The 26705-nt window shown below is 35.3% G+C and overlaps 1 protein-coding gene across 1 annotated transcript in view; it reads right to left on the bottom strand.

The window, feature by feature from the left end:
• Nucleotides 1-387: 387 nt before the first annotated feature.
• PHF6 (PHD finger protein 6) overlaps nt 388-26705 on the bottom strand; it is a 35089-nt gene continuing 8771 nt past the window's right edge. The window contains exons 4-11 of the mRNA XM_031945012.1: nt 17331-17464; nt 17034-17077; nt 10417-10586; nt 10112-10255; nt 9267-9371; nt 5937-6070; nt 3887-4016; nt 388-3588 (exon numbers count right to left, since the gene is read on the bottom strand). Of these exons, the coding sequence (XP_031800872.1) occupies nt 3887-4016; nt 5937-6070; nt 9267-9371; nt 10112-10255; nt 10417-10586; nt 17034-17077; nt 17331-17464 (861 nt within the window). The 3' untranslated portion in view covers nt 388-3588. The remainder of the gene's footprint in view (nt 3589-3886; nt 4017-5936; nt 6071-9266; nt 9372-10111; nt 10256-10416; nt 10587-17033; nt 17078-17330; nt 17465-26705) is intronic.

The raw sequence follows: 26705 nt of genomic DNA, 5'->3' as shown, positions 1-26705 counted from the left end.
AGTGTGTAACATCCCCATGAACACACAGTCAGTATATGTAAATCCATGTAATAACAGGACAAGATGTAATGGAGGTTGGGTGGGAAAGAGATGTAGGAAGGGAACTTGAACTGAATTTTCAAAAGAAATCAAAACACTTTATTTGGTCCAAAATGACATGATCCTAATATGTTGAAGGATAGAGAAAGAGGAGTCAATCTTTTAATAATGCTTTTACATTCTTAAACTTTGCATTTTGCTTCCTCCCACAAATGGTTAACAACCAGTTATTAAACTGTAACTACCACAAAATAATGCAAGGCTAAGAGGAATTCAGCACATAATGGCTCACAGAGCTAAACTATAAGCTTCATCATATGCTTTCATAAAAAAGACATATGCCAATAAGAAAGTTTTAACTCATTTATTGAATATATGCAAGAATACCAGTAAAAAGAAACTAATACTGCAAACTACAATTTTGGAAATAAAAGCCAACAGAACAAGAACAAAATATACATAACATAGTTGAGAGGAATGTTTTTGTTTGTTTGAAACCCCATAACACATTCCTTATCTTAGTATTTAGTGTAGACGTATGTGAGAGCAAAAGCTACAGGCTGTGGTATAAACAAACTTCAGCGCTTTTCAAAAAGCACCATGCGAAGATCCTCTCTAGTTTGTTTTGAGATAAAATTGATATTTCGCTCATGATTATTTTATGTGCATCTATTTAAGTATACAAAGGTTGACTAAATGGAAGATCTATATTATTACTTGCCTAGTAATAGGATGCAATCCTGAGCAAGAAATGACTGAAATCTTAAAATTATTAGAGATCTTGGAAATAAATTATTTTCAGTTGTGGTCTTTAGAATTGTGAAATGAAAGTAAAACACACCCATTAAGTTGTTTTCTTTTCCAGGAACAAATAGATCTTATGAAAAGTACAGAAATTCAAGTCTATCTTTCTACTATAAAGAACTTTCTTTACTAACATTTCTGGTAAGGCAATAAATGCTCCAGAATAATCTTCAATATATGCTTGCAAAGATTACACTGTTTAAAAAAAAAAAAAAAAAAAGGAAAAAAAAAAGACACTCTTTAAAATTCCAAGCTAAAATACGCATAAAAGACAGTAATGGCAGTATTGTTTGCTTTTAAAATTATGTCGATGCTGTATACTGATCAAATAATTTTCATGCTTAATAAAAGTACAGTTACGGACATAGGAGATGTATAGTAAATACACTGCTGAGGTACATTTTTCTAAATATTGACACCACAATGTAATTACTACCCAGAAGATGATATTGGGAACATAAGTACTGTACAATTTTTACATTGTAAGGCACTTTGACTCAGCATATGACAAAAATATGAAGAGAATTTGAATCTTATAGGTTTCTGACCCAAAGTGATTTTTCATGTGACTTTAGTTTACTTTTCATTACGAATGAAAAATCATTTTACCAAATCATCACACCACAGTGAAAGAATAGGTAGCCAGCCACTTGTTCTGTCAACCAAAGGTAAAGTGCTATTCTGGTTGCTAGTGGCACAGAATGGATTGAAGAAACCCATACACATTTAAATTTAACTAAAGACCAAATCCAGCAATTGACACCTAGAGCATTGAAAGTCCTCGTTTATACATTAATTATATTAGACTGGCCATAATTACCCCAAACACCTTGCATTTTCCTTAATTCAAAGCAATACAGTAGTTGTCCAGAAATGAAGGTGTTCTGTTTCCGTGGGTAAGCCATGCCTGTGGCACACAATATAAAAAAGTGATCTAGACACAGTGATTTCAAGATTTAGACTAATTAATTTTCAAGCTGTTATAAGAAACTGAAGTACAGATCTTTTAGGGGAAAAGTCACAAACCTTGGTAAACAATTATCTAGAGATCTGTCATTGCAATTCAAGTCATTTAATTTTGAAAATCATATTTACAAAAAAAAAAATCAATGGCATAATTAGAACAAAAAGAAAACATTTATAACCTACAGGACAAGCTCCTACTAAAGCTACATTAGCCTTCTAGAAAAAAAGAAAAACACTTCGACTATAGCCATAATTGGGTCCCTTGTTTTAAGTATATGCGTGAAAATATATTTGACAAACGTGGCTTTAAAATACTAACAATAAAAAAACAACAAAATCTTAAGCACAGTGTAAGTTTTCACCTGTTACATAAAAAAAGAACTGTTTATATCAGCTGCAGAATAATCTTCTCAATGTACAGTCAAGTTGTCAATGTATCTTGCTTGTCGATTTGCTTCAAATGTAGAAAATCAGAATTCCTACCTTGCTACTGAGGTGCTATGGTAGTATCAGGCAGACCACAAAGGTTTTTTTGGTTTTATTAGAAAGAAATGTACCCATGTGCTTCAAGAAGTAAATGCAAGAAACTAATGCTTATCACTCACTAGAAGGGCCAGTGGAAAAATACTCTTTTAAAGAGAACTGAGCAGTTAGCCACTGATTAACCCCAACCTAAGGAATCACCGATCAGGAGCACACGGAGCCAGCCCTACACACACAAGATAACAAACAGTAGGGCATAAAAATCAAAGCAATGACTCAAAAAAGTCAAAAATGTTATATACGGTTTCTAAAGTAGTGGTCACATACTCAAAAGAAATACTGCTGCTTTATGAAAAGAGTCTTTATTATTCCTATAGCACACAAGACCTACTTTCATACTTGGGACCAATATGTGAAGCTTTTCATACAACAGGGCACTTGAGAGGTGTGGGTTTCAGACACGGTGGCTAAATTCCTCAGTGAGTAATGACCTTCTAAATTTCAAGGAGGTTTAATTTGCTGCTTCCATATGTTAACACAAAGATTTCAACCATTTTTGCCCAAAAGCTCTTGGTATATTTTGCAAAGAGGAAAAGTGTATGGGCAAGGGCAGGGAGGCAAGGGGAGTTAGAAAAAGAAAGTACACACAGCCCTTTGGCGTAAGCACTGGAGCTCACCAGTTGCTTGGAGTCCATGCTGGTAAGTGGGAACAACTTCAACTGGAACAAACTGAAAAATCTTTATTTAGCACACTTTGTGGTAAAGAAAAATTCTTTTATGCATGTGCTTTCCAAGCAAAGAGAGGAAGAACAGGAGGCTATCTCCCTTTGTAGCCTCAATTATTTGCATGTGTAGAGAAATCACAAAACTCAGAACTGTGCTGTCACCCTGGCCACGTCTGCAATGTGAAGTACAACTGGCTTCAACTTTTCCTTTATACTGAATCCACTAAACATTTCACACATTCCAGATCTTAGAATTTTATTCAGTCCAGAAATAGAGCTTAGTTCATTTCAATGTCTGCCTTAACTTTTGACACTGTACATATCATTGAGTGTTTCTATTTTTTTTTTTCCAGACACTGCAGACTACAAACTACATAATATCAACAAGTAAAACTCTGCCACTTATTGAAGGCTCACACACATGAACATCTCAGGCAGCTCAATGAAGGATCTAATAGCGTCAGGCAGTAGAAAGTTCCTAACCCTTTCTGATTTTAGAAAACAGTGAAAAAGAATAGTAGTAATGGATGTCTTATTCATTCCCAGTTTTCTAACTCTCTGTCCCTTGAACCTGTTCAAAAGATGATGAAAACAATCGTAAATTTAAAATAGAGAAAACAGGGGAAAAAAAAAAAGAGTATCTTACAAATTTGACATTACATCTACATTTATTTGATAAAATGGCTCACTTGCTCTTTTAAAACTATTACAAAATCAGCTAAGGTTACAAAACTTTCCTTGGGTCTACGGGGTTCTCTAACAACATGCTATCGACTAAACACATTAGTATTTTTGAATCTACCTGAATTTAGTTATTTCAGTAACATACTGAGTGACGGGCAACTCTGTATCAGGAATAACTTCCATACCTAGTTTCCATTGAGTTGCTGCTGAGGGAAGCCACTAGGATCAGTTCCTATTTTTCCCCGGCTTTTGCTTTCTCGTTCTTCATCTTCTTCATCTCGCTCATCATTTCCACTATGGTTTTTACAGTACAGTCTAGAGCAGTGAAAACAAGAGCAAATTCATCAGGAAACAAAAGTTAGATGAAATGATAGCTGACGTGTGTTTTCTATGTTGAGAACCCATGATATTAGTATTAGTGGGTGAAATTGTCCTGCTCTTTTACATTGTTGAGGGCAGGATACTTATAAATGGGATACATCAATTACAGGGGTACTTGTATGCCTTTTAGACAGTAATAAATGAGCTATTTCCATTATGCTCAGCAGTTTACCATTTGATAGGACTTAATTTCATTTTTCAGATATCAGTATGGCAATTAGTTCTGAAGCTAATTTGAATAATTATCTTATTGAAAATAATTACTAAGGTGATTTGGTCTGCCTCTCATGTACCCTTGACGAGATGATTACTCATTCCAATTAATAGGCTTCCATCCCAAAAAGGTATAGGGATGGTCTGAGTGCAGTCCTTAGGGCCAATTGCACAAAGAAGCATAAAAAGATATGAGTCTTTCAAGGCGGTGAGATTACACAGTTCACAGAATATCCTCTTGAGGTTATGACCTAAGATAACGTATGATCAAATATGATAAACTTATAAAATAAAGTTTTGCGTAGGAAGATAAAACAGAAGGAAGAGAAAAAAGATTCCACATACCAAATTGCTTTGCAGGGAGTGGAATTAAAAAGTTACTTATGTTAAGTCAAACATAAGTCAAATTTCTTCATAATTCAAGGAGGTGGGAGAGGATATTATTTAACTAGTTTGACTTATTAGAATTTTTTCCCTTTAAAAATATACATACACATATAACATATGTATGTATGTATGTCTATTTTTAATGGACTTTTAGCAACCACAAAGAAATCATGCCAGCTAAATACTACCCCTTGGGAATGAGAAAACACTCCAGCTCTTAAAATGGAATCAGGATAAGAATTTCATCGTAGGAGTTATCTCAAGAAACTGCTTCATTCTTAAGATCCTTGATGCAGATACCAAGTTCCTGTCTTCTCTTCTACTTAAACCTGGCTAACACCCACCCTTTTGCCTGTCCTATAAAACTCCCCTTATATCCTAGTTCTCTTTGGGGATCTAAGTATTTTCTATGAAAAATGGAATTCAGAATCCATTTAAAGAACACGGCAGGCTTTTGGAATCCAGTCTGAATATGGGACCAAAAAGGGGACGGGCAAATTGCAATTCCCAGTATCCAGTTTAAAAGCAAACTGAAATAAGTTTGGCCAATGAGTCCAAAGGAATCAACGGCGGTGGGGCACAAGGCTATTTTCATCAGTAATTCTGGTAGAGCAGGTAGACCAAAGATTACCTTCAAGTAAGAGGAATAAAAACATCCATTACAGTCTAAGTTTGCATGTTAGCATGTAACATTATAAACAGGTCAACTTTGTGAGCAAGAATTAGACCCCGCATGGTGACCCTAACAATTTGCTTGCCTAAATATCTTGTTACCCATGTTGTGAGATAGTGAATAAACAGGAGAGCTACAAGTCAAGCCTTTGCAAGTAAGAACATACTTCGCTGTTTCTTGGAAGCAAACCATCAACTAGTGTGGTCAACGAAAAGATGACAGCTAACTTTACTTTGGATAGGATAGGGCAGAACTCAGGGCAATGAATGAACACTCAATTTTCCCTATCTGTGGGCAACGCAACTGCACAAAAATCTGATGAAACAGGTAGGTGGCAATGTTGCTCCTAAATGGAAATCCACCAGTGCATGGAGTCAGCAGAAGAACCAGAGAAAACAGGCTAATATCATGCCCACTCTTCCCAGGCATGTAGAGCCAAAGTAGAAATAGCCTGTGCAGCCAACTCTAACTTTATGCTACCAAATGTATAGGGAACACCGATGGTAGCAGAGTGAGGTGCTCTTTTGAAACAAAATTATTTTTTATGTTCAAAAGAAAAATCAAGAATTGTAGTTTCTTACTTGTAAATCCCTCGTGACATATTTTCAATATATTTAGCTTTATCTTGCACGCCACAGTGGTAATGGTAAGTCTTGACACAAGCTTTTATTTCACATCCAATAGTAGCACCAGGCTGGCTACAAAGAGTACACTTCTGTTACCAGGGAGAGAGAGGAGTACCTGTTAGTAGGTTTAACAATTCACTCAATGATTTATACATAAAACAAATACAGATAATAAATCACTATGTGGAAAAAAGCTAGAATTCACTCACAACCAAAGGAATCAAGATTAACTCAACTTTAAGATGTTAAACCAGTGAAATAAAAAAGTTAACTTTAATGTTGAAAGAGATATGGGGATGCGGTAATAATGATGTCCCAGAATGATCCTAACAACAAAAAAGTTGGGGAGGAAGACTGAGAAAAATCCAATTGCTCAACTACAGGAAAATGGCTAAGTAAGCTTTATCAAGATTACTGGAAAATTGGTTTCTATAAAACAAGAGTGTGATCTTACTTCTATTCACTATTATTTTCTGTAGTATATCTATATACCTTTTTGCTTTCAGAGAGGTATCACTTTAGGGGGGTTGCAAGCTATGTCAATATGGAATACAACAAGCACATAATTATTCAATAGACAGCCTTTAAAAAAAAAAAAACAATCATAAAGAGAGTGGGAAAACTGGGAGTGTTGTCAGTAGTTTAAATAATTCATTACAGCTAACCTTGTATTAAATAAAACTACAAGTTAAAATAAAAAAATTAAATTTATATGATCTTTTAAGAAAGTACCATAGCTTTCAGATTCAAACATTTAATTTGTATATTAATACAACTGGCATCTCACTTTTTGGTATATAAACTATCCACTGCACAAATGCATTTATAGCTATAATTAAAAAAAAAAGGAAATGTATTGATTTATATTTTGAATCCTCTTATGCTATATACATTGCAAACTTTTTTTTATTTCTATTTAAGTTTAAAATAAGTAAAAAATACAAACCTTAAAAAAAACACACACGCAAAAAAATGCATTTACATTAACTATAAGCTGAAATAGAAATAGTTGAGGCAGTGTGCTATAGTGGAAAGAGCACTACAAAAGTTTAGCCATCTGACCATGTATAACTTCCTCCTTCTGCCCATTTCCTCGTCTGTAAAATGGGAATAATATTGTTTGCATTGTCTTATGAGGTTGTTGTGAACACAGTATTTAGTAAAGGCTTTTGTAGATATAGCAGAGAGAAGCCTATCCCTACCCTGTGTTGTCTGGGTAAGTCCCTTTACAGTTCAGTGCTGAGCCCCAGTTTCTTAAACTGTGGTTCTCAGCCCCATATGGGGTCTCATAACTGAATGTGGGGGTTATGAAGTTCTGATTTATTACCAGTAAATTTTTTAATTGTATACCTATTTTATATATCTATATGGTCAGGGTCACATAAAAATGTCTCAGGTGAAAAAGGGGTGGCGAGTGGAAAAAGTTCAAGGAGCCCTACTGTATGTAGGTAACTTTCTAATGAGGACTCAAAAGTTGCAGAGAAGATGCTCACCTGAATTGGTAGAGAGAGTGTCTTCACCTGGGAATTCCCTATACCAGTGAAAATTCTAGGACCAGTTCTCCCTATCATTATTGCTAAAATTTAAACGATATTCCATTTTGATAAATGTCACTATCACCACGAACATTTCTAATAATGAAACATTTACTAAAAAGTCAATTGAATTAAAGCACTAATTTCTTCCAGAAATAGTCACTCCAAAAATCTGTCCCCTCAAACATCTGTCATTCAATGGCACATAGGAAAAATTAATAACACTGAGTATAAGATATCATACTACATGCCTAAAAGAATACTAATCTATATCGTACAGAAACAGAGACTAATTCACTATAAAGGAGGCTGATATCCAGAAGATTACTTGGTGGCTTTTTTTTTGGGGGGGGGGGGGGAACCAGGACGAGGCAATAGGATTAAGTGACTTCCCGAGGATCACATGGCTATTGAGGTCAAGTGACTGAGGCAGGATTTGAACTCAGGTCCTCCTGATTACCAGGCCAGTGCTGTATCGACTGCACCAGTTAGCTGCCCTTCAGAAAATTAGTTGAAAAGTCATTATGATAACCTGGTTCTAAGAGAAACTCTCCTCTATCCTATTAGTCCATTTTATTTAAGAAAGGTTACTATTTGTTTGGGGCAGCCTGACCTAAGTGATACAAGGTCAGCCTTGGAGTGGGCAAAACCTGGGTTCAAAGCGTGTCATCACAGAACAGGCACAGAAAAAGCTCTCAGACCTGGTTCCAAAGAACTCTCTAAATTACAGATATGTTGCTAATCTGTGGAATGACTTTTCTTAAAGGGAGATCCTCACACCAACAAAACCACCAATTCCAACCACTTTCTCAAATCAAGCGGGCCATTTAATGTGCTTCAGCTCCTCTTTTTCTACATATTCAAAACGGCATCTGGAGCAGGGATTTTTAACCTTGTTTGTGTTATGGACCCCCTGTGGCAAACAGTCTGGTGAAACCCATGGTCCCCTTCTCAGTTCATGTTTTTAAATGCATAAAATAAAATAATCAGATCACAAAGGAAACCAATCATGTTGTAATACTTAATCAAAATTTTAAAAAAAGAAAGAGTTCAAGGATTCCAGATTAAGAACTCCTAATCTAAACCATAAATTTAAAGCTACAATATTTTTAAAGATAAGTGTCAGTCTGGGAAAAAAAAAAAGTATGTGTATCTTCTACAATTGAGAATATCTGTAAACATTAAGGGAGGTAGTAATCCATGAGCATGTAACAGAAATTATAGACAAGAATAATCAAGAAAATACACCTAGTATACCAGGAATTTAAAAAACATGTGAAGGCACATTTCTCAAATGTAATGGCAAGGCAAAGATGGATATTTGAAAACTAGGCTATAAATGTGTACTTAAAATGGATGCCTCACTAGGGGTCACTAAGCTTGTTTTTACATATCTGAAAAACAACTTTCTGCTTAAATAACAGAAGCAGTTGGGATTGCATCACCGAATATGGTAGTTCATGTCCATTGCTCACAAAATAACCTGAAATCAATCTATCACAGTTCTTTTAATGATACTGCTCAGTATAGGATTTATGCTGAAAGGAAGTAGTCAGTGCCATCCATTTATTAATTCCTCAAACAGGTCAATATGATCTGTCTACAGTAAAATGGTACTTTGTCATAATAGTAGAGCATTTATATTTAGGTTTTTCAATACCTTGATGAATTTGAAGCATGTTCTAAATATACAGCAGAAAGATAAAGAGCAAATATCTTGGTATCAAAAGAGAGACAGAAAAGAACATACCATCCGCTTTCCACGCTTAATCTCTTGAAGGACAGTTTTAATATCAAAATCACCAAATTCTGCTCTTGATGTTGTTGTAAGTTGAACTGTGCCAGAAGAAAACAACTATAGGAAGAGAAACCCAAGGACATTAAAATCCAGAATCTCTTTCTGATGAAGTATAAGGAAGAGGTATAAGAGAAAAAGACATCCTAGTACTTTTGTGTATGGATAAAATACGACCATTTTAGTATTCTCACAGGCAAGCCTGCCAAAGGAAGACTTAGGACATAGACACTAAGGCTCATTTTGGCAATAAGTAACATCTTGATTTGGAAATATTTTGGGGCTCTGAAGGCAAGAGCCATGTTGCTTCATCTTTTTTTCCCCACATTTAAAAGGCTGGCCTATGTGATAAAACCCTCAGCATAAATGATGAGTAGTTTGAAAAATGTACCATTTATGACTATGGGGTAAGTCTTTGGTCACTGTAATACTCATTAAACCATAGAGCTTTTGGGAGAGCAACTTAAAAAATGATGGTGACTGTAAATTCTGACAGAGCAAAATAAGAGAAATATACTCATAAGCTTAGAGAACATTTTATTCTGGCAAGACAGTTTTTTAAAAAATCATAATAGGAAAAATTCCTACATTTGGCATCTCACCAAAAGATTACTTGAAAATTTTATCAGAATCCCTTGAATATAAAATTTCATAAGTAATCAATACAATTTATTTGATAAAAAGTGCTAATTCCAGTAAGAATAACTGAGCGCCCAATTATTTTTCTCTTAGTCAAAAGATACATTTATTAACCATTTTAAAGATATATTTACAAATCACACATAACAAACCATACTTACCATGCACTTATAATGTGCAGCTGCCTTTTTGGCATTAAATATATGAAGCTTTCCTCTTGCTTCATTCTCTTCTTCACCTACATGACAAAATCCACATTTAGGTCTGGTATCACTGGGACTGCTTCTGTGTGGAGATCTCTCTCTCTGAAAAATAGCCCCCACGCACAAAGAAAATCAATTTTTAGAAAGTCAATCCATGTCAGCCACTCAAGCTTTTGTTACTTCGTATTATGATATCTTACTTGTTAAACCACAATATTAAAAGTGACAAAATGAATAAGGATCCACACTTTCATGGTACTTACATAGGAACTGCTCTCTATTTCATCTGTGCCATGAGAAGATGTAGATCTATTATCTTCTGATTGCCCCTTTAAAATCATTTTTCTTGGTCTTCCTTTGCGACTTCTCTTTTTTCCCATGGGTGAAGAAGGCTCTAATTCATGTTCATTGATACTCTCTTCTACATCAGTGGCTTAAAATTTAAGGAAAGGTATACACAAATCAATCTAACATAATGACTATTTGTCCTTAAGTTTAAGTTTTTCCCTTAGCATACAAGTTACTTTCTAGGAGAGGGACTAACTTTTGATTTATTTCAAAGAATCAAAAAGCATCAAACATGCCAGAAGTATTTAACAAATGCTTAATTTTAAGAAAAATCTCATCTAATCATACCCCTCTTCTATATTAGATGGAAAACACGTGTTTATAATTGTATCATACTATAACACAATATAGAATACTACCAGTTAAGATTTTTAAAAAAATGATCACATATAAACTTCCAGTTATTTTATGTTCATGGGAAGCTTTACTTCATATTGTTATGAAATTAGATGCCTTCAATCATAATAGCATACTTACTTACCTAGATACTAATTTATAGGAAAAGAACTACATAATTGGGATGAGGTAAACTTAAGTATGATATGACTTTAACAACTGTAAAATAAACTTATGTTTGCCAAGGAAGTCATGTGACTGAATTTAGCAAACTAGGTTGCTTTCTTTTCAGTTCTCAGGCTCTCTTTTGATCAATCAAATCAAGCCAGCTGTTTATCTAGAAGTACATTCTCAATCCACTTTGAAAAGGGAACAAAGAGTAGAAAATCTCAATTAGCAATGATCTCTATACAGTTTAACAATTAGAAAAACTTTAAAATTACATATATAACCTTTATCCAGTTAGGCAAGGGGTAAAGAATCAATGATTGTTTTTCTAAATAGCTTTTCAATATTTCACAATTTTAGATCTCCCTTCTTGAACTTGGATAACTATCATTAAAGAAATATATACATTCATTTATATATTTATGTGTCTAGCATATGTAAGCTGTTAAATTATACTGAAAAATCTTGAGACATGGATGCAAAAGCATTTTATTAACCATTTATTATATACAAAGCACTATGCTCAAAAAATACTAACACTGTAACTAAATGCTCTCTTGCCCAATATTTGGCCTATAGAAAATGGCTTTTTCAAAGAAAAGAAGTTATATGGTGCAGTGGTTAGAGCATCAACCCTGGAATCAGGAGGACGTGAGTTCAGATCCAACCTCAGACATTTAATGCTTCCTAACTATGTGACTCTACGCAAGTCACTTAACCCCAACTGCCTCACAAAAGAAAAAAAGATATAAACTATATAAAGAAAAAGAAAAACTCTACAGATCATTTAAATATCAAAAAAGGAGAGAAAGAAAAAGGAAAATGAGAGTACTATTCCTGCAATCTTTTTCTTACCTTGTTTCTTTCCTACAGATCACAAATAATCTTACTATTTCACTGATTTTTTACTAAAAAAGAGCAGTGATTCCTATTCTTGCAGATGTTAATTCCTTTCCAAATATTTAAAAGGTGTTATGTATCAAGTGAGAGGTCTAAGATACAATTGGATTTGTCAAAGAGACTACAATTCTATACCTCACTGCAGCAATAACTACTTATTCTTTTTTTTTGCATATAAAAATTGTCCATTTATTGAACTGATACAGTGGATGTGTCCGCATACAGTATTTTTTTACTGTGTTTTTTTTTTTGAAGCTTTTTATTTTCAAAATATATGCAAGGCTAATTTTTCACCACTGACCTTTGCAAAATCTTATGTTCCAATTCCCCTCCCCCTACCCCCACCCTCCTTCCCTGGATGGCAAGTAATCCAATATATAATAACTACTTATTCTTTAAAGAAACAGATATAAATATTGAGTTCAAAAGAATTCATCTTGCCTTCTAGAAAACAAAGAAAGCTCAATGATCTTCAAAATGCAAATATTTTCACTATCTCGTCCTCTCTCACAGACATTTTTCAATACCTAACAATATCTGTTTCACGGTTCAAGAAGGACCATGTACAGATAATGGGTTTTTTTAAGCTTAAGATGAGATATTAAGACTACTGTTTTTAAATTTTGAACCAAATTCTTCCATCACTTACCTTTAGTGTGTGCAGGATTCCTATCAAATGAAGAAAGATCTCCTCAGGCCTGAAACATTTCAGCAAGGTTGCTCCAGGCAAAACCTCAGTAGCCATGGCTACAAATTCTATGGACTTTCCACGAGTCACCAGAGGTACTCCCCAAAGCAATAACAATTTCATCTCCTTTCTTTTTCTTTTTTTCCCATCTTTCTTATCAGTAGCCATGATTTGAACAACTAGCAGGGTTGTTGCTCTGGCCTTCTGAAGCAGCAACAGTAGCTAGGCAGCAGTTGCTGGGAGAGGACCCATTCCTGAAGCCTTGGCACATCCCAGGGTACCCCTCCAGTGAAGCCAAACTCCAAATTCCTAATCACCAGCTCAGTGTAAAAATTCTTAACTAGTGACTAGGAAAGAGTATAAGCCAGGGGTGCTTACACAAGTATCTGACTTGTTCTATATACCACCTGTTATAGGGCCAAGTCCAAACAGCCATTTATTTAATGCATTCTTTTCTCTTACTGCTGCCAGTACTATTCCAATGAAAATAGCCAGCCTGGGAGGAAGCAGCGTCCTTTCCTCTCCCCTCTCTCTAGCACAGAGCAAAGTTCTAGCTCCTTTACATGAAGGCACAGTCTCTAGTAATAATCAGTAAACACTGAACTCACACTTTACATTCCAGCATGTAGAGAAGCGAATTATAAAGGGGAAATAAATAATGGGGGAATTAAGCCATAAGAAAACTATACACAGGCAGAACTGACCTACATACTTCTAAATGTCATGGGAAGAATAGCAGCAGTTCACTTTCATTTAGGACTTGAAGATTTACAAAGTGCTTTTTTCACAATGCTCATGTGAGATAGCTGTAGTGCAAATATCACAGAGATCAGTAGTGATAAAGATGAGAAAAGATGGGGTTTTGGAAATTATCTAAAGCTATTGTAAGTGACAGAGGTCTTAAGTAAAACAATAAAAAACTTAAAGTTAAGACAGCTTGAAAGAGAACTTGTTTTAGGATTATGATCTGCTACAAACCCTTAAGGTGGATGGTTTAAAGAAGAGTATCTCAACAGTTGGGAACATTTTTTTTTTTTTTTCTGTCTCAACAAAGGCATTACAAAATTCACCATCAGAAATGAGAAATTCATGATGGGATCCATCTCCCTTCAATCAACCACTACTACAAAAGTCTGCAATTCTTATGGTGAGTAGTATAAAATAAAAAAAGAGTAGCTATCTTAACAACTAGCAGTTCAATGCATCCATTACAGTGTCAATTCTCTGCAGCTGCTCAATAAATGTTTCATGGTTATTAGTACTTTAATAACAAAATACTAACGAAAAAAACTTACAATAAGATTGAGCTACTGCTAAAAACCAAATCAAAATCCATAGCCACTAAGCAACTATTATTATGCTAAATGCTCTGGACAGAAGAAAAAAACACAACAACCCTACAATGATAAAAAGAAGTCATAGCAGTGGCTTGAATAGTACCTTTATATAAATAATCCGAATAGCACAGTACATGCTTTTGATTACTGTTGCTCATTTTTAATAATATGCATTACTTCTAACAATAGGCTAGGTAGGCCTTTGGAGAAACTTTAGTTTGGCCTAACATTTTAGTCTTTGTATTGCTAGTGTCTTGTGTCTGATGTTTATTGAACTGAGAGATATTTGTCTTTCATGATATCTCCCTAAAATCTGGCCACCCAGGGTCCCTAACTATGGTATCTCATACAGGCCTGGATTTCCCTTCTCTCTCCCCCACCCCAAGCTCTCTGTGTCCAATCTAAAAAGGCCTTGCTTTTTTGCGGACTTGCACAAGCCAAAGGGTAGAAGTAGAGTAGGGGGAGAGGTAATGGTGTACTTTTCAAGATATACCAATATTGGAAGCCATCTATATAGCAAGCTATTCCTATGAAGAAGTACTTACAAAGCAAACTAATGAGAGACCAAGCAAGTGAGTCACATACATTTAGTTTCTAAGCTTGTATAAAAAGCAGCACGACTATCCTAGAATGACAGCTCAAAACTATTTCCATTATTCTGGGCTGTTCTGGCAATTTGAGAAAAAGATTACTTATAAAAAGTTCTTAAAACTTATGACTCTTAGTGACATAATTACAAGGCTTTAACTATTTTAAAATTCTATTAGAAATTAACATCATCACATATCAAACTTGACCTGATACAGTAAGTTGGAATGGTCTACATATGAGCCACTGTACTGGCTAAGTGTATATCTACCCAACACAGAATATGTGGCTATGAAGCTAGCATGCAAAGCTAGTTCGTTCCTATATAAAGGCAGTACTTGTTCATTCATGCAACAGATCCTTGGAAACCAGACCACAAAGTAGATTCTGTTTTCTCAAAGGAACAAATGTTATATCATGGAAACACACCTACAGTCAAGATATACCTTTATCAACCTGACTACAGCTTAGCCTTGTTCATTTTTAGTATATACCTTAGTCCTTTTTCCTTTCAAAGATCTTACTTTAGGAGTGTGGTCTATATTTAGGCCAAAGAGATAATAAAATTAAACTCCAAGTCTTGTAAAATAAGCTTAACTATAGTATAAATCAGTGCCTCTTTTGTGTTTGTGTTCTGAAATATATATAGACTGACTTCTTATTTCATTACCTGAAAGATCTGGGTTTTCATAAGTGTGAGAACTCCCTCCATTAATACAAATCACAGTTGCTCTACAATAAAGGGGATTCTATTCAAGAATTGCTGTGACTGAAAAAAATCCACCACACCATGACAGCCAACTGGCTGGAGCTATACTGTACTTAAGTAAATATCTGTATCTCTTTACTGTATCAAACCTAATATTTTGACTATAAAAAATAGTAAGCATTTAATTAATAATAGTTTTGTTTTGCTTTCTTGGAAATAAGATAGACTTTGGGGAGGATAATAAAGGTGGCTTAAGTCTTCTCCTACTAAAAAAATGCTGTTCATGGAAGTTTGAACACATGTTTCTTTACTCTTGGGTAAATTTTCTTGCTGCATAGAGGCATTCAAAATCATTCCTCAGATCTTAAATCTGGTTTCTCAAAACAGTAAAACAAAACGAAAACAGTTCCTTCTTTTTTTTTTTAAATCACATGATGACAACACACCACATTAGCACACTAAGAAATAAACCCATAAAATGGTAAAAAGGAACCAGTCTCTATTAGGAAATGTTTCTGAATAAACAGCTTGATAAAATTCATAGCAGCAGTTAAAATGGGTACTCTATACTTTATACTCCTAACAAAAAGTATTAAATTTTAATTCTAGTTTTAAATTAAAAGCTTCATCTAAATTCATTCATGCTGCAAAAGTATTCTGTACCAATCACTTATCTGCAGTCTAGCTTATAGGGAGCAGTTTATACAGGAGGTCTTGATAACCAACATCTTTGGACAGCTAGGCATCTAAACATCAATATACTTCCTTATAGCCATAAAAATTATTCTAAATCTAATCAGATTTCTAATTTAATTGGCATATTTGTACTAAATTTTAGTCACAAGTGGATGGAACAAGATCCGATAAGTCATTTATAAAAGACAAAAATTCCAAAGTGAAAAGAATACTTAAATTGTTTTGATTTGTATTGATACATTCACTGGGGCTAGGAAAGAGAACTACAATCGTCTGCATCACTAATTTAAATGGTGAGAGGAAGAAAGATATAGTGGCTAAGAGGCTGGCCATGGAGTCAGTAAGCCTGGGGGTCATGGCCTATCTCAGACACATACTTGCTACGTGCTGACCATGATTATGCCATCTAACTTCTCAGTACCCATGGGCAATTACAGATAAATTGCTCTCTGCATAAAGCAACAGAGTTTCTACACATCAATGATATCACAAGTCTGGAACCCCCAACATCTAGATGATGAGAATGAAATGAAATAAAATCCCTGATTAAACTAAAGAGCGTTGTATATCAACATATAGAATAAATCAGGCTGTTGCTTTCCAAAAACCATGTGCCATTTGCCTCAACAGAAACCTGCCTATCCAGTTTTATATAAACTTAAAAAGGAAAATCAATATACATGGTGTATTTTGTTAAAATGCTTTCTTTAAAAAAATATCAATGTGATTTTTAATAGGTTTGACAATCATAGAAACTATTCATCTTCTGAATCTTACATACTCTACAATAACTGAAATATTATGGGTCAATAGAAATCCTAATGACTACTTTAAAAACCTACTAATTCACTTACCTGTACTTATAAATCACCCACCAAAAAATTCTTCCTAAAGAAAAGTATATCATCTTCAACAAGAACCTCAAGGCAGATGTTTATCCAAAAATTCTTATCATTTCACTCTGTATATTAAATTTACCCTAACATTTTACTTAATTCTTCCAAGTCCATTTAGGATTTTCAGGTATTTTTAAACAACATGTATTAGTTCAATCAATTCAGTGAATTAATGCATCTTCACTGAGACCAGAAAATGGGTGAACAATTTTACCTTCAGAGTTATGTGGAGTTTTCTTGTGTTTTCGGCAATAAACCCTATAAAATGAAGAAGTTAAAAAATTATCAAGTAATCAAATAATATTCAGTTTTCATTGAGTAAAACTAGCAGGGTAATTTACTCTTCACAAACACAAGAGAATTAGTTTAAGAGCTCAGTATCAAATTTCTTACAGTTTTCCTCTGTGCAGTAAACTCCACATAGTTTAAATATTATAAGCTTGACTATACAGAGACTTTCAGATTTTTGGAGATTTCTTAACCAAGAAGGTAAATATGAAAAAATAATTACATGTAAATTCCTTGTGAGGGTTTCTCTCGTATTTGAGCTTTGTCATGCAATGCGCAGTGGTAATGATATGTTCTGCGACACGTTTTCACATCACAGCCAATTGTTGCTCCTGGACAATGGCACAAAGAGCACATCTAGAGCAAAAAACAAAAAAAACACCCCCCCCCCCCATGAATATTATTAGTGTATAAGATTTCATTTGGAAACATGACATGATTATACTAGAGTCCTTCATTTTTTGGCCAAGTGAAACAGGTGAGAATGCAATATTCAAACTAATAATGTTATTTTCTTTCTTGATCCTTCCATCCTGGAAATAATTTCCAATTAATCTCAATTGTAAGGTCACTTTCTGTTTTCTAGTTAAGAACTGACAAAGTCTACACTTGTTATTATGAAGCTTCATGTAGAAAGCTATGTGGTCAGAATAATGATTACAAGAGGGGCTTATGGCCTCACTCCTACCTCCACAACTGTCCCAAAAGCAAGCCACTTTAGGAGTTAATCTTTTTTGTGTGTCATGGATCCCTTTAGCAGGCTCATAAAGTCTATGGACCCTCTTCAGAATAATGTTTTTAAATGTATATAATATGTAGGATTATTTTATACAAAGGAAATCAATTACAATGAAAGAGTTAGTGAAATGTTTTAAAAATTAAACAAGTTCTTAGGTCTTAGGTTAAGAACCCTTACTCTACATCAGTGGTTCTCAAAGTACGGTCCAGAGAATCCTGGAGTTCTCTGTCATCCTTTTAGAGGGTCTAAAAATTCCAAATTTGTTTTTATTTCTAATATGGTAAATATCTATAACTCACATAAACAAACACTTTTGGACAGATCCTCAATAATTTTTAATGGCACAAAGATACCGAAAACAAAAGTTTGAGAACCACTGCTCTAGATAAAGAAAACTACACAAAATAACATGCAAGAAAAACTACTCTTTATCATAAAAAGAACTCTTCTCATAGGAGAACACAAACTTAATCCTATCTTTGGGCACAAACTAGCACTAAACTTTTTTTTTTTTTTTAATTTTTTTTATTTAATAGCCTTTTATTTACAGGATATATACATGGGTAACTTTACAGCATTAACAATTGCCAAACCTCTTGTTCCAATTTTTCACCTCTTACCCCCCCACCCCTCCCCTAGATGGCAGGATGACCAGTAGATGTTAAATATATTAAAATATAAATTAGATACACAATAAGTATACTTGACCAAAACGTTATTTTGCTGTAGAGAAAGAATCAGACTCTGAAATATTGTACAATTAGCTTGTGAAGGAAATCAAAAATGCAGGTGTGCATAAATATAGGGATTGGGAATTCAATGTAATGGTTTTTAGTCATCTCCCAGAGTTCTTTTTCTGGGCATAGCTAGTTCAGTTCATTACTGCTCCATTAGAAATGATTTGGTTGATCTCGTTGCTGAGGATGGCCTGATCCATCAGAACTGGTCATCATATAGTATTGTTGTTGAAGTATATAATGATCTCCTGGTCCTGCTCATTTCACTCAGCATCAGTTCGTGTAAGTCTCTCCAGGCCTTTCTGAAATCATCCTGTTGGTCATTTCTTACAGAACAGTAATATTCCATAATTTTCATATACCACAATTTATTCAACCATTCTCCAACTGATGGACATCCATTCAGTTTCCAGTTTTTAGCCACTACAAAAAGGGCTGCCACAAATATTCGTGCACATACAGGTCCCTTTCCCTTCTTTATAATCTCTTTGGGATATAATCCCAGTAGTAACACTGCTGGATCAAAGGGTATGCACAGTTTGATAACTTTTTGAGCATAAAACTAGCACTAAACTTAAGGAGTTTTCAGAAAAAGGATGTAAAAACCTAGTAAGCTATCTATTTTCAGGGGTGGCTGTAGGGGAGTGGGTTTAGTATTTAATACCTCAAAGATATTTGGAGTTTAATTAGGTACATATATAATGGAACTTCTTCAATGTCAATAGTCTACAATACTTAATGTTCACATATATAAAGGTCAAATGCATTTTTTTTTGGACAAGATTAGATTGTAGGCCTTTAAATAAACTTACAAACACTTTTTTTTTGGGGGGGGGGGAAAGTTGATGGTAATATTCCTAGCTCAGAAAGTTCTTTCTATTCCCCCCCCTAGTTTTAATGTAAAGAATATGATCATTAATATTGCTGCTATACTGGCAGCTAGGTGTCAAAGTGGAGAGATTTCTGGGCTTAAACTCAGAGTTTAAATCCAGTCTTAGATACTAACTAGCTATATTACCATGGACAAACCACTAGAATGTGACTTCTGATGGTTTTTTCAGTAGGCAGCTTGTGAATGAAACATTTAAACTGGTTTAGTCATGATGTCTTGGAGGATCATAGAATTAAGAACCAGCAAGGATCTTCAAGGTCATTCAGTCTAAAGACTCACACTTCAGAGAGGGGGAACTGAAGTCCACTGAGTGTAAAAGACTTGCTTAAAGGTAGTAAGTAGCAGAGCTAATGCTATTGTCCATATAAATTATGTGAGATGTTGAGGTATGATCATTTTGAAAAAATAAATTATTTTTTGAATACGCAAAAATAGGGAGAGCAATCTAAAATAGGTGAAACAGCAGATGCTTTGAGTACTCATCTCTTTGTTGAAAATAGTAAAAATGATATAGAAAGCTTAAAATGTGCTAAAAGATTTCAAGCAGAGTTATGTATCTAAACCTGTCACAATTAAATGGTTTAAATTAAATGAAGCAAATGAAAGAAAAATCTGCTTTAATTTGCTATCAAATATCTTCTGGGGTAAGGATGATAATGACTGTGTTGAAAGGACTGGCATATCTACATCTATTCAACCTGTGTTCCTGAGCACTACTAGTTTTATGTGTATCCACAGTGAACTCAGACTGGCAAAGAAACCGGAGAGCATACCAACAATTTTTTAAACTATCTAGCCTACTCACAGCTGTTTAAAAGAAACAAAGCAGCCAAAGGAAAAGGAAAAGAAATTTAAATGTCCAATTTACATCTGCTGAAAAAGCTGCAAATGTGTTACTGAAGAGTTACAGAGCTCTGTGTAAATGTATTCCCGGTAAGTCATTTACCCTTCAAAAGCCTGATCTCAGCCACTATGATGGTAATTTGTGACAAGATCAAGTCTTAACTGCTTAGCCTGAGATTCAAAGTCCTCATTGAGTTCCAGCCTTAACTCTTACTACTTAGTTAATAAAAAGCAGTGCTCCACCTCAACAGAATTATTTGCCTCAACTCTACCTTACATTCTGCTTTGTAATGACAATGTCTTAAGGAATACTTAAGACATACCTATATTTTAAAGATATACCCCCTTTCCCCCCAGGCCCGCCAAGCATACTTTCCTTCTCAAGAATTATTTCTGCAATGTCAATACTAATTATAATTATTATGGGATTCTAAATGCCATCAAGCATAGATGACTACAAGGTGTAAATTTCATGGGAAAATTATCAATGAGATTCTAGGAGTCAGATAACCTGGGTTTGGACCCTAGCTTTGTCACTTACTATGTGACTGACAGTGGGCACGTTATTCATCCTTGCTGGGCTTTCATTTCATCACTGTTAAATGAGAGAGGTGCACTAGCTGGCTTATAAGGTCCCTTTGAGCTCTTAAGTGGGGCAGCTAGGTGACCTCGAGTCAGGAAGACTCTTTTTGAACTCAAATCCAGCCTCACACATGTAGTAGCTGTGGGCAAGTCACTTTACCCTGTTTGCCTCAAGTTTCCTCATATGTAAAATCAGTTGGAGGAGGAAAAGACAAACCACTCCAGGATCTCTGCCAAACTTCCCCACCTCACTAAAAAACCTCTAAAAGGGGTCACAAAAAAATCAGACACAACTGGAAAAACATGACTAAACAACAAAAAACAAAAGCTCTAATTGTATGAATTGTAAGATTTTTAAAAAAGGCAATGAAGAAAATAATGTTTTTTTAAAACTAAGTTAACCAGTAATAATCAGTGACTCAGTTTTTATTCTCCTTGGCCCTCTCAAAGCTTTTGTTTTAGTCTTCCTAGCTATCCTTTCTAAATTATCTTCAAAAATCACAAAGAAATGTATCTTTTAGTATAAGTGGATAAACAAAACTCCTGCATTAAAATGCATGTTAAAATCAAAATAAGAAAAGCTCTATTTGATGCCATATAATACTACCTAAATTGACCTTAAATTATGCATATCCTAAAAATTCACTCTCCAATGTACTTTTTAAGACCTAATTAGCTAACTTAAAAAATATATATAGTACAAAACAACAATCAAGATGAACTCAAATCCAGCCTCACACATGTAGTAGCTGTGGGCAAGTCACTTCACCCTGTTTGCTACAGTTTCCTCATAAGTAAAATCAGCTGGAGGAGGAAAAGACAAACTATTCCAGGATCTCTGCCAAACTTCCCCACCTCACTAAAAAACCCTAAAAGGAGTCACAAAAAATCAGACACAACTGGAAAAACATGACTAAATAACAGAACAAAAGCTCTAATCATATGAATTGTAAGACAGAAAATAAAAAGGCAATGAAGAAAATAGATATGTTTTTTAAAAAATAAGTTAACCAGTAATAATCAATGATTGAGGTTTTTATTCTCTTTGGCCCTCTCAAAGCTTTTGTTTTAACCTTCCTAGCTAACCCTTTTAAATTATCTTCGAAAAATCACAAAGGAATGCATCTTTTAGCATAAATAGATAAGCAAAACTCCTGCATTAAAACCCATGTTAAAATCAAAATAAGAAAAGCTCCATTTAAACTACATAAATTGACCTTAAATTATGCGTATCCTAAAAACTCACTCTCCAATGTATTTTTAAGATCTAATTAGCTAACTTAAAAAATATACAGTGTACAGCAACAATCAAGGAATTTGTAAGAGGGACCAGAGGGGCTTCTAATGACTCTGTATAAAAAAAGGGAGTGAGTGCTTACTAAATGAACATAGGATGTTATTTACTTTATGTGGCACTAACTGCTGCAGTATTTCACAAAGTGACAGCTAGATGAGGAAAGGCTGAAGAAACCTGCAAACCCTTCTGTTTTCAACATTCTGTCTTCAGAAATGTCTTTTCTTCCCTTGATTGCTCCTTCCACTTACAAATTTTGCTTCTCTTTCAAATTTCTCAAGCAAGTAGCCTATAGTACAATTTGAACGACTCAGAACCTTCAGTTACCTGGAATTGTTGGACAGGGGAAGGAAGGAAAGGCATGGTAAAATGAGGTAAAATTACAAGAAAAACTGATTTACACTGACAACCTGCCATCTAGGGGAAGGGGTGGGGGGGAAGGAAGAGATAATTTGGAACAGAAGGCTTTGCAAGGGTCAGTGTTGAAAAATGTTGATTTTTATTTACAATGTTTTGTAAATAAAAATCTCAAAAAAAAAAAATTGATTTCCAGCACATACAATGGATATATTCAGATCAATTTCCTATACATAACTAAAGCTATAGTCAATAGGATGTGATGTTAAAAATGATGAGGCCGAGGCACTTCATGATTCTTAAACAGAAATGAAAAATTCACCAGAATGTACTTATTAGGGTAGGAATATAGATGAATATCTCTTAGAAAGACTTGCAAGAGTGCTGAATCTTCAGTTAACCAGACCATAGGACTACCCCTGCAATTCATCTCTTGCTCTTTGTTTCCATCCTAGCTTTACAATAGGAAATATCCTCAGTGTGGCCCCAACTAAACGGTTTGCTTGCCCCCAGTCTTCTCCTATCTTTAAAACACATCTTTTACATAGTTGCCAAAATAATCTTCCTAACACATGGGGTCTGATCATATTGCACTTATACCCCAGACCTTTAGTTATTCTAATATTGGCATTCAAAGTTCCTCATTACAAGACTCCCAAACAACCTTTCCAGACTTAATTGCAGACTCCTCAGCATGTAATCTATGTTTCAGCCAAACAAGGCTACTCATCAGTTCCCTCATCTTATCCTTTCCTTTCTTGCCTCTGTATCTTAGTCATGCTGCGTCCATGCCCAGAATGGCCTAATTCACATATTTTGTCTCTCTCCAGGCCCATCTCAGGTGTCACCTCTTCTATACAGTCTTCCCAGGTCACTTCTAGCTCTAAGTGATCACTCACTTCTGGAACTCCTCATGACAATCTTTTTATTCACTTCTTATATATTAATTGGTGTTTATAAACTGTATATTGGTCTTATTCTCCACCCCCCCCCCCAATCCCCGTCCCTATTAGAAAGGGCCTAGTTTCATCTTCATAATTCTAGTGCCCAGCATAATCCAGTACACAGAGAAGATGCTTAATACTCAGCAAACAGCTATAAATCACAGAGAGAAAAGGAGAGTTATTTAGGTTATACATAACACAAAACTTCCATATGATGCATAATATTAGATATCGGGAAAATTACAATCTCTGCTCCTAGGAATATTTAAGAATGCCATAGACATTAATTTTATCTAGATTCAATCAATCCAATTTATGCCTAGAGGCAAGGGGGCAGAACTGAACTAATTTCTGAGATACTTTTTTGTTCTTGGATTCTAAGATGCTATCCTTTTTTCTCATCTTGATAATCAGTTTGTAGTTTATATAAAGCAGATATAATAATGATCCTATCACAATTTAATCTAGGGAAAAATGTACTTCTGAAATACTGCTGAAGCAGACTCTGTTTCCCAACAATCTCAAAAAAATGAAGATAGCATTAATAGAGAATATGCTTTACTATCTTCCTCTAGAACCAATATTTCTTAGCCAGGGTCAATGTCTGAGTAAAAACCCCATTAAGTGTTTCTAGGCTATGCTGTCACAGCTAGAGAATAAGGAAAATGCCCAATTTATGGATAAGTTGCATTCTGAAAGTTTCTAAGTCCATTGTTTGGAACTTAGAAACAAATTTCCTCAGTAAAACAGTGTTGGCTAAGGTTAAGATTCCCAGACTGGCTCACAAAGTTCATTTAATCCAGAGCATCTAATATATTTTGAAGGAGTCTAGACCTGTGATTTCATTTGTATGGATATTTTCTTGTGTAGAAAATGCTTTTGGTGATACCAATAAACAACATATCTAAAACTTCTAGTTTTCAAGTTGCCTGGAACACTAAGAGGTTAAATGAAATGCTCAGAAGCCTTCCAGCCAGAAGCCCTTTTCAGCTCTAATTAGCCATGAATAATAGTAGTAATAGTAGTAGAAGTAACAGTAACAGTTCAATATTTTAACTTTTTCAGGAACTCTGACTCTGCTTGACCCCCCACCTCCTAAGCAATAAGATGAGGCACTACCTCCAGGCAGCTAAGTGGCTCAGGGGATAGAGCATCAGGTCTGGAGTGACCTGATCTCAGACCCGCACTAGCCATGTGATCCTAGGCAAGTCATTTACCTATGTTTGCTTCAGTTCCCTCAATTGTAAAATGGGGATAATAATACCACCTACCTTCCACAGTTGTTTTGAGGAACAAATGAGATAATATTAATACAGCACTTAGCATAGTACTGGGCACAGAGTAAGCACTTAATGCTTTCCCCTTATCTCTAGCTTCAAACCACTGCTGGCAGAGTTCATGACCTGGGTCAGACCCCCAGAAGGGGCAGAATACAGTAAACAAGAGAACACAAGAAGGTAAGTCTATCTTGAACTGACTCTCTAACATCACTTTTATTCTGAGGGTCTTGGCAATTGGCTTACTTGCCTGCTTTGCTTTCTACTGTCAGAGATATACTTAGATGATATGTGTGTGTGTATTTATCTTTAAATAGAGAAAGATCACTTACATTTTAAAGAGACTATCAAATTCAGAGGGTTCTCTGGGGAAACTGGGGCTAAGGATCTTAACTAATAGTCATGAGAAAGGATCCTAGCTCTAGAAAGGGCCTTAGGAAATCACCTGTTCTACAGGTTCTTAAACTGGGTTTGATGAACTTGTTTTGGTAATATTTTACTATTTTTCAACATAATTAGTTTTGCTTATTATTTTATGTATTTAAGAAATGGAGGTCTTGAAAAGTGAAACAATTTTCCTAAGGCCACATCGTGACAGAGCTGGGGCTAATAAAGCAAGGCCTGTCAAGTCCTAGTCTGGTCATCTTTCTGTTTCATGGTTGCTCCCTAAGAGATCACCATTAGGCTCTGCCAGTCACAGAAGTGCTGAGGAGGAATAGGGAGAATGCAGAGTGGGGAAACCATTTATTCTTTCCCCTTTACTCAATACCAGATGCAGCAGTGTACTTGGAAGGAGAGCTGGATTTGGAGTCAGTCAGCTTTTAAATTTTGGTTCTGCCACTTACTACTTTTGTGACCACGATGAAGCAATTTAATCTCTCACCTATAAAGTGAGGGGGTTGGATAGAGGAGCTCCAGTCCCTTTCAGCTATAAATGTACAGAAACAGGATCTGGAATAACAGAGAAGGAAAATGAGGCCATCCAAACTATCAGCAGCTAAGAAGGAAGGGAAGTTCCATGGGGCCACCCATTTGCTCCTCTTCAGCTTCAGAACCACTTTCTCCACTCTGGGTACCCATCTATCTTCTTCCTTTCCTAAAGGTGCTTGAGCAATACCAGGTGCAGGCTGTTTTAGAAAGCAGCTAAGCTCAAAAGCCTTTGTTCTTTTCCAGAGGTAATTGCTTTCAACTGGCACCCATGCGCCTAGAAACACAGATGAACAGGCAGCCTGCTGTGCTGACAATAGATATGAGATGAACAGGCAGCCTGCTGTGCTGACAATAGACATGCTCACACGGTGAAACATCTCACACACAAAAAAAGTCAACTTGGGGGGCTGGGGGAGAGGAAGCCGCTGTTTATCCAGTTGATAAATTAGACAGATGCTCTGTCCTTCTGACTGATTTTGGCTTTTTTGTCACCCACTGAAGACCAAGCAAAGCAACTATAGTTTGTCAATTCTGCTACTTGCTAGAACTTCAAGTTTTGGTGGAAGTGAAGAGACTTTGAATTATACATGGATTTTATTTATCCAGGTTATCCCCTGGTCCCCTATTACAAGAGATGCTTGAAAAATGATTGTTCTAATTACTATGAGGTGTGTGTGTGTGTGTGTGTGCCCGTGCGTGCAGAGTAATATTTAAGTTTTACCACATAGAGATTCAATAGTATTCTCAGTGATATTCAATATCTACTAGTGGTCAATATAAAAATCAACCAACAAGCATTTATTAAACACCTACTACATGTCAGACACTGTTAGGGGATGAAGTTACAAAGACAAAACCAAGTAGTCTTGGCCCTTAAGAAACTTACATTCACTACAATTCAGTAAATACTAGGTAACTGGGATAGGGAGAGAGTAGCAGCTGGAAGGGGGAAAAGGTGAAAATCAAGAAAGGTTTTAAGTAGGAGGTGTTACTTGAATTGAGC

This window comes from Sarcophilus harrisii, chromosome X (genome assembly GCF_902635505.1).
Source record: "Sarcophilus harrisii chromosome X, mSarHar1.11, whole genome shotgun sequence".
NCBI classification, from domain to species: Eukaryota; Metazoa; Chordata; class Mammalia; order Dasyuromorphia; family Dasyuridae; genus Sarcophilus; species Sarcophilus harrisii.
This window is presented reverse-complemented; position numbering and strand designations above follow the sequence as displayed.